The 15,396-nt window shown below is 43.7% G+C and overlaps 2 protein-coding genes and 1 long non-coding RNA gene across 8 annotated transcripts in view; 2 read left to right on the top strand and 1 right to left on the bottom strand.

Annotated features, from left to right (window-relative positions):
• The first annotated feature begins 329 nt into the window (after positions 1-329).
• Positions 330-2,897, top strand: SMKR1 (small lysine rich protein 1). Of its 2 annotated transcripts, XM_053943224.1 has the most exons (4): positions 330-436; positions 821-913; positions 1,062-1,120; positions 2,636-2,897. In XM_053943224.1, the coding sequence occupies exons 3-4, from the start codon at positions 1,118-1,120 to the stop codon at positions 2,837-2,839; spliced, it is 207 nt and encodes a 68-aa protein (XP_053799199.1). In that variant the 5' UTR covers positions 330-436; positions 821-913; positions 1,062-1,117; the 3' UTR covers positions 2,840-2,897. The 2 variants fall into 2 exon arrangements, with proteins under 2 accessions (XP_053799199.1, XP_053799200.1); XM_053943225.1 differs by lacking the exon at positions 821-913.
• A 5,042-nt stretch (positions 2,898-7,939) lies between these two features.
• Positions 7,940-15,361, bottom strand: LOC128787792 (uncharacterized). Of its 3 annotated transcripts, XR_008430851.1 has the most exons (4): positions 15,288-15,361; positions 13,850-13,996; positions 13,258-13,332; positions 7,940-9,597 (listed from the first exon to the last, which is right to left on the bottom strand). It is a non-coding gene; the product is annotated as an uncharacterized LOC128787792 (long non-coding RNA). The 3 variants fall into 3 exon arrangements; XR_008430850.1 differs by lacking the exon at positions 15,288-15,361 and having other exon boundaries at positions 13,231-13,332; positions 13,850-14,612; XR_008430849.1 differs by lacking the exon at positions 15,288-15,361 and having other exon boundaries at positions 13,850-14,610.
• Positions 9,574-15,396, top strand: part of NRF1 (nuclear respiratory factor 1) — a 66,375-nt gene continuing 60,552 nt past the window's right edge. For all 3 annotated transcript variants that reach the window (XM_053942244.1, XM_053942242.1, XM_053942245.1), the window contains exon 1: positions 9,574-9,664. The gene's annotated coding sequence lies outside the window, so the exon portion shown is untranslated. The remainder of the gene's footprint in view (positions 9,665-15,396) is intronic.

The following is a 15,396-nucleotide window of genomic DNA, read 5'->3' as shown; positions in this document are numbered from 1 at the left end:
TAACGTGAAAATTCCACTAAGTAGTCCACCAAACGCCAATCTTTCCAAGACCTTCGGAAAGTGCGACTTGCTCCTGACCTCCTCTCAGCTCCAAGTTGTTGTGGTGAGGGTTTTGTGACATTTCTGCGGCTTTTGGCTGTGCGTGGGACAGGCACGGGGGACACGGCGGCCGCTCCCCTCAGACCCCTCACAGCTTTTCCCGCCCTTTTCCCCGTGACGAGCGCAGTGGCGGGAAGCGCCCCCCGGCAGCTGATTGGGTGACGGGCGGGTGCCTCAGCAGCGGATTGGACAGAGCGCTGTCAATCATCACCAAACCCCGCCCCCCGGGTCGCTATGACAACGCGACGCTGAGGGGAAGGAGGGGAGGCCATGGTGGCCCTGCGGGGGAAGAGGAGCCGGGGTTTCTACAGAGCTGCGGTGATGTGGGGACAGGAAGGTGAGATTCTGCCCTTTCGACACGGGGCGGTGACGGAGGGAGTGGGGCTGGGGGCAGCCGGGGGAGAATAGGAGGTTCACGGGGGAGCTGCTCGCTCGGGACAACTCCCTGACAGAGGGTGCAGCCAAGGGAGGGTCGAGCTCTGCTCCCATGGAACAGGGACAGAACAAGAGGAAACAGCCTCAAGTTGCGCCAGAGGTTTAGACTGGATAGCGGGAAAATTCCTTCCCTAAAAGAGTTGTCCAGCCCTCGCACAGCTGCAGGGCTGGATGGAGCCCCCATCCCTGGAGGGATTTCAAAGCCCCGTGGATGTGGCACTTGGGGACACTTGGGGTCAGTGGTGGCCCTGGCAGTGCTGGGGAACGGCTGGACTTGGTCTTGCAGGTCTTGTCCAGGATTTTGTGATTGTAAACCTCGAGGGCTTATGCTGAAAAGCTCAGAGTCCTGGAATCTGACAATTAGCAGCTGATTTCACAGGTGAGTATCAGCTTTTAGGGATGACCCGCCCCGACCTGGTTTTGCAAGGGACTATTTTTTTCCCTTTTTCTCCTCAAAGTTTAGTGGGGACCGACACAGACACAGGTGCTTTACACTTTGTAACTAACCATGTAATTTTGTGTTGCAGGGTCCATCTCCAGGGCTTGATGTGAAGACCTGGCTGCTCTGTAAAAAGACTCAGCCATGGTAAAACACCTTTGATCCTCCAGAAGTCTTGATAACACCTTTTTAAGGAAAAGGGTTAATATCCAAAAGGTTCCTTCCTGCAGCTGCAGGACAGAACTGACCTGCCTAAATTCACTTTGTGTGCAAGTATAAACCTAATTCTGATTTTTAGCTTTTTTTGTTCTTGGCTGCAGGCTGTAAAATTTTGTACATAGCATAAAAAGCCTGTGAGCGTCTTTTATGTTTGGAAAGATCAACTACAGGCTGAATTCCTCCCAGGAGCCTACAAGGGCTCACAAAATCCACCTGGGCAAACAAGGAATGGGACTCAGGTGACTGGCTGGATGCAAAATCTGGCACAAGCATGTCCCTGTGAAGGGGGCACATTCCAGCATGTGAAGTATTCCACAAATTCTGTCCAATTAAGGTCTGAGAAAGAGGCTTGTGCCATCTCAAACATATGTCTGAGCTCAAGTAGTTTAATTCTGCAATTTATCTGCCAGCAGCTGCAGTTTACACTCTTATTTTCTCTCTTTTTTGCTTCTGTAATAGAGGGTCTGTGTGCTTTAGATTAAAAATTCGATTATTTTAAAATTTTTTTCTTTAGCTGTTCATATTCTTTCACGAATTGGTTCCAGCTGATTCTGAGGATTGTGCCCGTTACTCTGCCCTCACACCTCAGAGCAAAAATGTTTGTCCCTTTTGCACGGAGTAGAGCTGAGGTGTGAAAGGAGTTTTCAGAAATTAGAACGTGGAAGATCCGCTACGTGCGTGGGTTTGGATTTGTGTAACCAGCAGTGGCGGGACAGCAGCTCCATCCCAGATCCGTGGAAGCTGTAGGAGGGAGTCCTGCTTTCCTGGCTTAGCATCCAAGCAGGCACACAGGAACGGATGAACACAGGCCGAGTTACTTGAGGATTGCATCCTCATGTAGGAATTAAAAAAAAAAACAATCAGTGGAAGAGAATGTTTGGCTTTCATTGTGCACAAACATTGGGTGGAAGGTGTGTTAATGCTTGTGAGTCCTTACATAAAACCACCACAAAGTTCTGGGGTCTGGGTGAGGGGCTCTGCGAGGCAGGGCTAAAAAGAACAAAACAGCTGCTCTGGAATGTCTTGGAGTCATGGAATGGTTTGGGCTGGAAGGACCTTCTCATCTCCAACCACCTCCCACCATCCCAAGCTGCTCCAGCCCCAGTGTCCAGCCTGGCCTTGGACATTCCAGGGATGCAGGGGCAGCCCCAGCTGCTCTGGCAATTCCAGCCCAGCCAGGAATTCCCAAGATCCCATCCATCCCTGCCCTCTGGCAGTGGGAGCCATTCCCTGTGTCCTGTCCCTGCAGGCCTTGTCCCCAGTCCCTCTGCAGCTCTCCTGGAGCCCCTTTAGGCCCTGGAATGGGCTCTGAGCTCTCCCTGGAGCCTTCTCCAGGCTGAACACCCCCAGCTCTCTCAGTCTCTCAGCCTGGAGTCCTCTACCCAAAAGTGAGACAACAAAGACCCAAAACTGAGTGGATTTGTGGTCATTTTCTCTCTGCAGGCAGGCAAAACCAAAAAACCCAAGGGTGGCAAAGGCAAAAGCTCCAAAAAGGGTGCAGATAAGAGTGTGAAAGAAGTGGATCTCCTCAGCCCAGCTGCCATGCTCAACGCTTACTACATCTCTCACAATGCCGCTGCCTTCCTGGAATTCCGGGGCCATCCCTGGCCTGGCTCTCTCAAAAAGAAGGGGAAGAAAAAGAAGTGAGAACCAAACTCCCTGGTGAACACTCTCTGCTGTGATTAAACCCGCCCTGACCTCGGCAGTGGTCAGCTCAGATGTTTCTCTTGGTCGCCGCTGTGTCCGTACAAAGACACTTTTATTGCAGCTCACACACGGTGACAAATGGCAGGGGACACTGTGCCACTGTCACTTCAGCCGTGGCCCTTCACCCTGCGGGTCTGCGTGGAATGGAGCGCTGTGCCTCGGCAGGGCTGTGCTGGGGCTGGATTCACCCACCCCGTGCCACTCCTTAGGGATGGGACGAGTCCCCGAGACCCTCCTTGAGCTCAGGAGGGACTGACAGAGCCAGTGGTGTGGGGAGAGCCTGAAGGAGCTGGGAAGGGGCTGAGCCTGGAGCAAAGGAGGCTCAGGGGGACCTTGTGGCTCTGCACAAGTCCCTGCCAGGAGGGGACAGCCGGGGGGGTCGGGCTGTGCTCCAGGGAACAGGGACAGGAGGAGAGGGAACGGCCTCAGCAAGAATTTCCCCATGGAAAGGGGGTCAGGCCTCGGCAGGAGCTGCCCAGGGAGGTTTGGAGTGCCCATCCCTGGAGGTGTCCAAGGAATCCCTGGATGTGGCACTCAGGGCTCTGGGCTGGGGACAGGTGGGGGTCAGGCACAGCTTGGACTGAATGATCTTGGAGGTCTTTTCCATCCCAAATGATCCTGGGAATGTGTCTTAGGCCTTGTCAGGGATTCTGTTACACCCAGCAGAGGTGGTGATGGCCCCTCACCCCCAGGCTGTCACTCACTGTGACCACTCTCAGCCCAAACATCCCGGCTGGACACCACAAGCTCCGTGTCACATTCTGAGCCCTTTTGCTGCATTTCCTCCACGGGTGTTCAACACAGCCCTGGGGAAACCATGAAGCACCACGCTGAGAGGAGCTGTGCATCTCTCCCAGAACTTTCCACCCCTCTGACTTCCAGGTAACAGTCAATTATCATCAACCCAAGCCAATAAAGGCTTGAAAATCCTGGTGCTGTTTCTCCATCCTGAAACATTCCCTCTCTGAGGAGGTTTTGACCAGGGAAAATCATAATTGGTGGCGTTGCTTGTCAGCCAGCTGCTGTCATTTGTAGCTTGCTGCAAACTCCACTGGGTTCTTTTCACCTACGTGTGGTACAACCCACCCTAGAAAGCCAAGGGTAAAATTGGTGTTTGGGGAAAAAAAAAAATATATGTAGGATTTAATAATTATATATGTAGGTAATATATGAAGGGTTTGATTTAGAGCAATTTGGTTGCAGAAGAAAACAGCCATGTAGCCATTTTGGCTGTTACTATCTGTACTAATATGACAATATGAAAGCACAAAAGTAACACTTAAGAAAATGTGATATCAGGAAAAGGAAGAGAGGGAAAGGATAAGAGGAGGAAGATCTCACCACCCACAGGTCTTGTGATGAGACTTGGTTGTTGCAATCTCAGTGTCTGTTGGTCCAACTGGTGGTCACAGAGTGAATCCACTGGGGGATGAGGGGAAATCTCCAAGAAGTGGTGGGAGAAATGCACAGAACACAAAATCTGGGTTTACATTCACTCGGGCTCAGTGGGAACTCCCAGGTGCCTCCCCTGGAGTGGGGAGTTTCACCCTGGATGATGGAATGCTGTGGGTCATGGGACACTTTGGGACTCTTTGACACCTTCGAAGATGACTCAGCTGACTTTTATGTCAGCACAGTTCAGTCCATTGCAGCCCATTGTGGCCGAGGTGAACACCGTGGGGCTACCTGTGAATGTCCCGATATTCCAGGGTAGGGAGTTATCCCATGAGTTCCCTTGAGCAGGGACAAAGAGGCAGTGCCCTATTCAGAGCTGATAAAGGGTCCCTTATCAGTTTGTAGCCTGAGCTGGGCTGTGTTCCTTTGCACATCCTAACTTGCCCCCTGAATGTGTGAGCTGGCAGCGTCACAGTCTCTCTTCCAATACCCTTGTGGATCCATTCTTCTTCCCAGACCTGGGATAACTGGACAAAAGTACCACCTTTGTCTTATCCCAGGTTCAAAATCCAACATTCCAGTTAGCAGGGGTGTTTGGGGAGGGGTGGCTCTGGTGGTCACAGATGGACAGCAGTTCCTTTGCAGTTTGCTACAGTGAGCAAAATGATTGATTGATGATTTTAGCAATGTCTAATGCACGAGCCACTTCAGTTTCTCACAACGTGTCAAGAAAATAATCACAGGATGGAAAAGCTCCGAGCTGGAAAAGATCACCAAGTCCAACCATCAGCCCGTGTTGAGCAGTAAGCCATGTCCTCAGGAGGGACACCCAGGCTGCTGGATTTCCTGTTTCCCTGCTCATTAGCTGCAGCTGGCCTGCTCTGATGACGCAGGGATGTGGTTTGCAGCACCACTTTGTTCTGAGCTGTGCACCTACGTCTCCTCCTCAGCCTTCTCTCGTGTCTCGCTTCCTCACCACCCACCAGGAAGTCGTTTGCCACAGCAGCTCGCAGCTCTTTGCTCCAGTCATCAGCCTTCTAAAGCCAGAGATCCTCTGCAACCTCTGTATTCAGCATCTCCAGCTAAGAACTCAGTTAAAACCCAAAAATACTAGATTTTTGTATGATATCTTTACCACACAGAGCTTTTAGGGACAGATGTTTCTAAGCACTGAAGTAGGAACTGCTTAACGTGGTTAAGGATGGTTAAAAGTGAGCAAGGCCATTTTTACATCTGTGGTAAACTGGAGCTACAATGGTTTCAAAACTCCAAGTTCCAGTGCCCAAAATTTACTGGAATATTTATTAAATAATACTTTTGTTCTCTCTTTAACAAAAAAAATTCTGATTTCAGCATGATGCCACTGAACTCAGCAGATGGTGACCAGTGAAGTGCAAAGGACAAAGACTCTGCTTTCCAGTGCATCTGAAAAGTTGCCATTCACTTCTTTGACAGCAGATGAAAAAACTCCCCCAACAATCCCAAACTGAGTAATGAAACATTTTTTTGCTTTTTTCCCCCTCCTTTTTCCTTTTACCTCAGCTGAATTTTGCATATAATTCCATCTCCCTGGTGGTTAATAAAGACCAAAAGACAACTCTAAAGAAAAGTTTGGATTTCAAATGGCTGGATTTGCTTAAAAGTGGATGTGACAGGGTGACAGTTGCAGCTATTCCTTTTTCATCCCAGCCTGTAAGAGTTTGGTTCCCTGATGGGTTTTTCTGGGGTGCAGGATTTAAGCCGAGTTCATGATGAATAACTCCTGCTCTGTCCAAATCCACCAAGAGTTTTGTGAGGGGAATTTGCAAGCTGGAGATGCCCTTTTTTTATGGCACGGGGAACTTTGTGGTGTTCCGTGTGTCAGGCCTTGCAGGGAGTTAAGTTTTTGTGTTGGGGTTTTTTTTTAAGTGTTGGGGTTTCCTGCGCTCTGCTGCCACTGTTGGCTCACGTTTCCTGCAGGAAGTTGTGTACCAGAGCCCTGCTGTTAAAAATACAGGAGATGTTGGGGTGTGCGTGTTTGTGGGTGGGGAGAGTCACAGGGCTGTTCTGGGATGGGAGTGGTAGATATAAATATAAATATAAATACAAATATAAATATAAATATACAATACATTATAGCTGTAAATATAAATTATAATTAAAAATACAAATAAACTCTAAATAGAATTTATAAATTATAACTATAAATATAGTTTAGTCAAATATATTATTCAGCACATTTGGTGAATTCAAGCTGCATGTGAGCAGCTTCCTCTCTTTTCCCTTCCCTCCAGCTAGCATTTCTGGATTTCTGGATTTTTTTTTTTGCCAGGTTTCTCCTTCCACCTTATTTCACCTGAGGAAAAGCACAGTGGATCTTTGGACGTGTAAGAAAGGCTTGAGAAGGGGCAGGGATCCTTTTGTCCCCGTTCTCATTTGAAGAGCTGCCCTGGCTGTTATTTCCCAGCTCTAGGGGAGGATGGAGACTCTTTTCCTCATAAAAGGTATCTCCATAACAAAGAGGCTCCCTTGGAGAATTTTTAAAGGAAAACTTCCTTGCAAGAGGCTTTTAAAATGTTGGCACTAAAGAGCGTCAGTAGAGGGAAATAAAATAAAGTTTTCAATGGGTTAACTCCTCTCTCCTTCATTTATCTTTCACTGTCCTCACCTGGTACCATTTCAAGAACAAAAAAACCTCAATTTTACTGTCTTTTTATAAGGCTCTGTTTTACAAACTTTCTGTCGATTTTTTTTTAATTACATGAGCTGTTTTTTTCTCTCTTTTGCTTTTGTAACTGTCATACAGAGGAGCAAAAGGAATGAAATTTTAGAGCTCACAGGAATGGGTTTTAGGCAAGCACCAGGACACCTGCAGGTACCAAAGTCTCCCAGCTGGAACACTGGGATGGGTTTGTTACATCCAGGTGTGTTATCCACTCTGAAATTATCCAGTGCTTTTCTGGGGATATTCAGGGAATTCAGGAGTCCTGCTTCTTTTGGTGTCCCCTTAGAGGAACAGCCTCAGACCATTAAAGGATCGTGGAAAGAAACCACCTTGTTCCTTTATTTTTTTTTTTCCCCCCCTCTCCTTTTTTTTTGGTTTGTTTGTTTAGGCTTCACATACTTTCATTAAAAAATAAAATATTTCATTACTTTAAAATAAAACACAGGCCTTTAAAATTGCTGTATTCCTTTTAGGTTATTGCCACATGATTTCAGGAGAAACAATCAAAAGGAATTTTTAAATTTAAAGTCTGATACATTCACAACTAAGCTAAAGTAAACCAAGTGTGAAATCTTCTTTATGCAAAAAAAAAAAAGTGTCAGCATTTGCCCTCAAGCTGTAAGTGGCACTAAAAGAGAGAAATGTGTAAGAAAAATGAGGGAAATATTTAATGGAACTCATGGCTACAGCAGAATCCTGTGCCATGAAAGGAACAATTTTCTCTTTGGTGGAAATTCTTGAAGTAAATATCTAAAAGTTTGCCTGCATTTGCTGCTGAATATTGGAGTATTTTTAATAGCTGAAAATACAAGGATAGGCCAAGTGCTCCCACAATCCTACAGGAAATGTCAGCAGGGAGACAGTGGCACATGGATAATTGAAGAAAACAAAAATGCTTAAAGCTGTTTAGTACAAGCAAAAAATTGCATTGAACTTCAGAATTTATTTTTTTTTGATTCAAGTAGGTCATGCAAATCTTGGGGGCACTTTTCCCACATCATTTAATAGGAAGTGCCTGTTCTGTGAAGGATGGAGATAATCAGCCTGGAATAAGAGTTTTCTGTGTGGACTGAGATGTTAAATCAGAAGTTACACCACCGGTGTTTGAGTTAAACTTGTATCAGTGAAGCAATTAAATCACAATAGTTATTGCAGTTGGGGTTTCCTGGAGTTTTCTCAGTGCTTACATGGCCAACACACCTGAAAGGGGCTTCAAATGTGGATTATCTCACCCTGCTTTGCACTTTTGTAGCACAGCTGTGGGTGCTGAGCTGGTCATGCTGGGATCTCCCTAGGGATAAAAAGGAGATGGGAAACAGGCACGTGAATTTATGGCCACTCCCAAAAAACTCTGATGTTTCTTCATCACATTTATGGCAAAATGCTCATTCCTTAAATTAAGTTGTTCCTGAAAAAAAAAAAAATTTGCTTTTTAACAATTTTTTTGGATTTCTTTTAGTCTGAAAAAGAAGGTTTGTAGAATAAATTTGCCCCACGTGCTCATGTGATTGGATGGGTTGCTCCCACAGTGCCTGACATAGCAGTCTGTGTGCTGAAGGCACGGTGACAACGGCTTGGGATCGCCCAGGGAACAGCAGGAATGATCTGGCTCCTTTGGTATTTACACAAAACCTGCTCTGGGACACTTCCTAAGGGTTTCTTATGGCAGTTCAAAATGCTGCAGAGCCAGACCGAGCTTGCTGGAGCTGTAACATTTCTGTCTGGGGGGAATTCCTGCTCTGTGACGTTTGTTCGTGGTGGCTCTGTGAGTTTCCCTCCGGGGTTTGGGGTGTCCCTCACTAGAGGTGCTTGGGGAGGAGCAACTGGGAGCACTTTGCTTGTATAAAATGGAATTATTTTCAGCAGAGAAGGGCAGGGGCCTCTTGAGGACGATGATTTCCTGTCTGTGGGGTTTGATTGGGTTGTCAGCTGATTTTATCAAGCCACTAAGGCAGGGAGCACCCAGGGAAACAGGTGTCTTCTGCTGGGTTGTACTGGAGCTTTCCAAGCCCTTGGTCTTACTCCAGTTGTAACCATTGAGTTTGGCATGGGGTCCAAACCCTCTCAAACCACATGGCCTGAGGTGGGTCCTTGAAAGCTTCTGTCACCTGTTGCTTTGGCTCCTAAGATAGTTTGTCAGGAAGAATGTCCTGAAATTAGGTACAATATTTGGGGGAGTACCTCACAATTATTGCTTGCCCTTTGGGAACTGTCCCAGGAGTAGCTCTGTTTTCTTAGAAACCTGCACACTTTTTTCAACTCCTCCTCCTTTTCCACTGCCTTCCTCAGGTGCTTCGCACATTTTCTGTTCCCATCACCAGAAAAGCAGACAGCAGAGTGGGAAACACTTCCAGCTCTTACACTGCCAGCTGATATTTTGCTTTTTCTACCCTAGAACCACAGCTGGGGTCTCTCGGAGTGCTTCAGCAGGTCTTAAAAGTTCTCCTCTACAAGTTTCTTCAGGAGAGGAGATGGAAGGAGATGTCTGTGGGATTCACACTGGTGATCTCCTGGGAATGCCTCTGGTGATCTCCCCGGTGCCCCTTGGTGTGTCCCAGGGTCCTCCAGCTCTCAGGTGGCTCCAGGACTGTTCCAGTTCCTGTGGAATTCATGTGGCAGAGCTCTGCTAATCCTGAGCTCACCTGATCCCACTGATCTTCCATGAAGTGAGTGTTGTTAAATGCCCGTTCCCTTAAAATCCCTCCTTTCATCTCGTTAGGGTAACAAAGCGCCCTGCTTCCACCCTTTAATATTGTTACATATTTCAAACCTGTAATTCTTGTTGCTTTCCTCCCTTCCCCACACTGCTGCCCTTTCATCAGCACAAGCTGACAATTAACACCTCCAGCCTGCAGTTTTCCTGATCTTCCCCAAGCCTAAATGTCTGCATCGATGCTGGGACTGGTTCTCTTGATTAACACAGGGAGAGCAGCTCAGGATGAGATTCCTCTGATTAAACGTGTGCAGGGGCTTAGAGCAGCCCCGAGCGTCTTGCTTAGGCACAAATTGAGGTATAAACCTCAGATTTATAAGATTTCGCTGAGAAAAAAAAATTAAAATTTAGCCTGGCTGCAGAAATGTAAGTTCCTCACAGGGGAAATCAGCACGGCCACGGCTTAGCCCTCAGGAATCTGGGCTAAAGGCCACAAAAAAGGAGTGTGAGAGAACTGAGAAATCTCTATGACAAGGGTAAAACTGTGTGGGATATTCTCAGTGTCTAAGGGAAACCAGCCAGCCTGTGCCTTCGGGGCACCTCAGGGGACAAAACCGCACTGCCTGCGAGGGGGGAGCAGAGCAGAGCTGGGGAAATTCCTGGAGTTTATCTCTCCTGCCCAGAGTTTATCGCTCCTGCCGCCAAAAACCCGGGCAGGGCTGAGCAAGGACCCGCCCGGCCACGGGGACACCGCGACAGAAACTCATCCTGAGCACCGCGTGCTCAGGGGATTCTGTGGGATGCGGTGGCAGCAGGGTTAAGGTGTCAGCCCTGCCAGCTCTGTCCCACACCCCTGTGTAAAATGGGAAAAGCTGGGGGGAAAGCAGTTTAAAATAGAAAAAAAAAAAAAAAAAATTTCTTAAATAAGGTTTTTTTTTTTTTTGGGGGGGGGGAGTTTTCCATATTTTTGGTGAGAAAGTCCAGTTGAAAAAGTAAATTCCTGGAAAATGCCTTTTCAAATAGAAATTTTGAAAAAATCTGTTTAAAATAGTTGTGGTGGTGGTTTTTTTTTTTTCTATTTTTTGGGGGGAAAAAAATCATATTTAAAACAGACTTTTCTTTCCTTCTTTTGGTGGGAAAATCCATCTTATAGTGGAAATTGTGGGAAAAGCCAGTTCAAAATGGAAATGTTTCCTTTTTTTTTTTTCGGTGGAAAAAATGCAGTTTATAACGGACTTTTTTTTTTTTTTTAATTTTTGTAATTTTTCTAAGATACAGTACAAAAGGAAAAATTATCAGATGCTCCAGCAGCCACTCCAGAAAAATGAATTTAAAAAAAAAATCCTCCCCGATGTTTATGGAGGCCTTCCTTCCAATGAGTTCCCACCTCATTTCTCCCTTCTTCAGTCTGATCTTTGTCTCCCCATTAATTGTACATGAGGTGCTTTGAGCTCCCTTCCCACCCAATCCATTCTGTGGTGACCTTGACCAAAGTATATCCACATTTATAAATATAGTACATTTGAAAATAAGGAGCGAAAAGAAGCTGAAAAATATCTGAGAAGCCTGCTGCACTGCATGTAAGGATCTCAACTGGGGAGAGGGAATATTCAGATGAAAGATCAGAAATGTGCATTTGCAGAGCCCTGACAGGTGCTGGGAGATGCTGCAGGAATCCAAAATCCGCCCCCCCAGCAGCAGCTCCCCAGAAGAACTACAGATTTTGGGGACTGCAATCCCTAACAGAGCTTTCCCCTACAGGAACCATCCCCAAATTCAGCCTTGACTTTGGTCGGCTCCAGAGAAGCCGTGGAAGGTAGAGCCTGGCCAAGGCTGGGCTTAAACTTAAAACAAAGCACCACCAAAATTCTCCCTGGATGTCGGGAAAACCATCCTGGCTCTTGATGAGCCGTGCAAAAACAGCTCAGTGCACGTTCCTGAACAATCCCTGCTGCAAGGACACACTTCAAGGAAAGCAGTGGATGGCGTTTTCTTTTTCCTCTGGGAAAGAGGGAGAGAAGAAAAAGGCCAAGGAGCTGCCGCTGTGTTCTCTCCTCTTCCATCTGTATCATGAATGTTTGAAAACTGCTGTTTGTGATCTCTCAGAGTGGTTTTTTCACTTTTTTCAGGGTGTCCCAGAGGTTGTGGACTCCACGTTCCCGGCAGTGCCCAAGAGCAGGCTGGAGGAACCTGGGATGATGGGAAGTGTCCCTGCCCATGGGATGAACTGGATGATCCTTAAATTCCCTTCCAAGCCCCTTCCACGATTCCATGATTTTCCCAGGAATCTGGATGATGGGAAGTGTCCCTGCCCATGGCAGAGGATAGAACTGGATAATCCTTAAATTCTCTTCCAAGCCCCTTCCACGATTCCGTGATTTTTCCCAGGAATCTGGATGATGGGAAGTGTCTCTGCCCACGGCAGAGGATAGAACTGGATAATCCTTAAATTCCCTTCCAAGCCCCTTCCACGACTCTGTGATTTTCCCAGGAGTCTGGGATGATGGGAAGTGTCCCTGCCCATGGGATGAACTGGATAATCCTTAAATTCCCTTCCAAGCCCCTTCCACAACTCCGTGATTTTCCCTTCCCACACCCAGGAATGGGGACATTTAAGCCTTTCCCCACCGTTGTTCCTCCCCAGGCTTTCCCTGAACACTGAATTTGGCATTTCCTGGCCAGCCTCCAGCATTCCCACGGCTCCCTTCCTTCTGCTGGTCACATTTGCATTCCCAGTTAAGTCTTTTCCCAGTTTTTTCACGTGGGATTATGGCCCAGCACAGCCTGGATTTCCAGGAGAACTCAGGGAGGTGGGTGCTGGTGCTCAGTTTTCCAAAGAGGAAGGGTTGGTTTGTTGCCACTGGGAAATTATGCCTCTCTGGATCATCCATGAACATCCAGGCTCTTCCTTTGCTCTTCACAGAGGTAGGGAAAAAAAAAAAAAAAGAGAAAATTTCCCTTTTGTACTGTATCTTAAAAAAAATAAAATTTAAAAAAATATATTCTAGTTTAAACTATTTTTTCCACCAAAAAATATAAGGGAAACACCACCAAATTATTTTAGATAGATTTTTTTTTCAAAATGTCTATTTTAAAAGGCATTTTCCAGGAATTTACATTTTAAACTGGATTTTCTCACCAAAAAAATTGGGGAAAAATTTTTTATTTTAAACTGATTTTTCCACAACTCCCATTTTAAATTGGATTTCCCACCAAAATTATGGCCAAAAAAAAATCTATTTAAAATTGATTTTTCTGTGACTTACATTTTCCATTTTGAACTGTCTTTTTCCCACTATTTCCACTTAAAAATGGATTTTTCCGCCAAAACAAGGAAAGAAAAAAAACATTTAAAATGTGATTTAATTTTTTTTTTCCACAAAAAAAAAAAGAGACTGCAGGTGCCAGCACTCAGCAGCCACACAAACACGTGGCTTTGGAAATATGCACCTGGATGGGGCATCCCTGTCACCCACCCTGCTCCCTGAGGCAGGAGCAGCTGCACCTGCAGCATTCCTGAGCCTGCTTTGTCCAACCTGCTCCCAAAACCTCCAGCCCGGGTGAATTGTCACATCCTACCCCTGTGGGATTCTCCTGCTGCCTCACCCAAATCCACATTTCTCCAGGACCTTCCTCCTGCAGGGATCCCAGGTTCTACAGAACCTCTAGCTCTATATCCACCTAGAGATAGAGATATATAAATATATAAGTAGATCTATAAATATATAGGTAGAGACATAAATATGTAAGTAGAAATATCAAGATACCTATTAATATATTTTTATATATAATAATATAATGTTATATTATATTATGTTATATTATGTTATGTTATATTGTTATATTGTTATATTATATTATATTATATTATATTATATTATATTATATTATATTATATTATATTATGTCATATTACATCATATCATACATAATATATAATATATAATATTATATAATATATAATATATAATATATAATATATAATATATAATATAATATATTATATATTATATATTATATATTATATATTATATATTATATATTATATTTAGAATGTAAATATAATATAAATATAATATAATATTATATATATTATTATATAATATTATATATAATATATATAATAAATATAAATATATAAAAATATATTTATAATGAATATAATATAATATAAATCCCAAGGAATTTTTGCACCCACCAGACCTCCAGCACAGAGCACGGAATAAACACAAATTGTACCTTAATGAAGGGACATCCCTGAAAATATTTTGCTTTCCAGGCTGCTCTTCAACAACTTCTGGGAACTCTTCTCGTGCCTGGCCCCGTTGTGTTTTCTGTGTCATTCCTAAGGAAAAAAAAATAAAATTTGTCAGCTTCAGGGCATCAGATATCAAGTTCCACCTCAAGAGTCGAAAATCCCACAGATTTACACCCATTTTTATTATTTCCCTCAGCTCCTTTCCCTTCTCTGTTTCAAATCCATGTTTATTTTTTAGCTCCATAAAGCATAGAATTGTTTACATTGGCCTTTAATATTATTAAGTCCCACTGAAAGTCCACTGAGGTGAATTGTGAATTCTGCAGAAAATGGGAACAATTTGTATTTTTAACTGGGTTTTTCCAGAGAAAATTGGCGGGAAATAATTTTTTAAATGGGTTTTTCCAGAGAAAATGGGAAAAAAAAAAATTTAGATTTTAAACCTGGTTCTCCCACAAAAAAGGGGAAATTTCCCTTTTATACTGTATCTTAAATAGAAATAAAAATATAAATATAATTAAATAGTTGTAAACAGTATTTTTTTCCACGAAAAAATAAGGGAAATGTTTCAATTTTGAACTGGCTTTTCCCCACAATTTCCATATTAAAATGTTTTTTTCCACCAAAACAATGAAAGACAAATCCATTCTAAAGATGATTTTTTTCACAAAAAAAAGGCAAAAAGAACCACCACCAACTTATTTTAGACAGATTTTTTTTTTTTAAATGTCTATTTTAAAAGGCATTTTCCAGGAATTTACATTTTAAACTGGATTTTCTCACCAAAAAAATTGGGGAAAAATTTTTTATTTTAAACTGATTTTTCCGCAACTCCCATTTTAAACTGGATTTCCCACCAAAATTATGGCAAAAAAAAAAAAATCTATTTAAAATTGATTTTTCTGTAATTTCCATTTTACACTGGATTTTTCCAGACTTTCTCACCAAAAAAAAAAAAAAAATTGGATTTCCTACCAAAATTATGGGAAAAAAAATCTATTTTAAACTAATTTTTCTGCAACTCCTATTTTAAACTGGATTTTCTCACCAAAAATATGGGGGAAGAAAAATCTATTTTAAACTCATTTTTCTGCAAATCCCATTTTAAACTGGATTTTCTCACCAAAATTATGGGGGAAAAAAAATCTATTTTAAACTGATTTTTCCACCAAAAATATGGCAAAAAAAAAAAGAAAAAAATCTATTTTAAACTGATTTTCCCACCAAAATTATGGCAAAAAAAATCAATTTGAAACTAATATTTCCACAACTCCCATTTTAAACTGGATTTTCCCACCCAAATTGGGGGGGGGGGGGATCTATTTGAAAGTGATTTTTCCACCAAAAATATGGCCAACAAAACCAACATATTTTAAACCGATTTTTCCGCAACTCCCACTTCAAACTGGATTTTCCCACCAAAAATATTTCCCAAAAAAAAAAAAAAAAAAAAAAAAAAAAAAAAAATCCATTTCAAGCCTGGCTTG

Source organism: Vidua chalybeata, chromosome 5 (assembly GCF_026979565.1).
Source record: "Vidua chalybeata isolate OUT-0048 chromosome 5, bVidCha1 merged haplotype, whole genome shotgun sequence".
NCBI lineage: Eukaryota > Metazoa > Chordata > Aves > Passeriformes > Viduidae > Vidua > Vidua chalybeata.
Note: the sequence above shows the minus strand (reverse complement) of the source record. Positions and strands in the feature narration are given on the sequence as shown.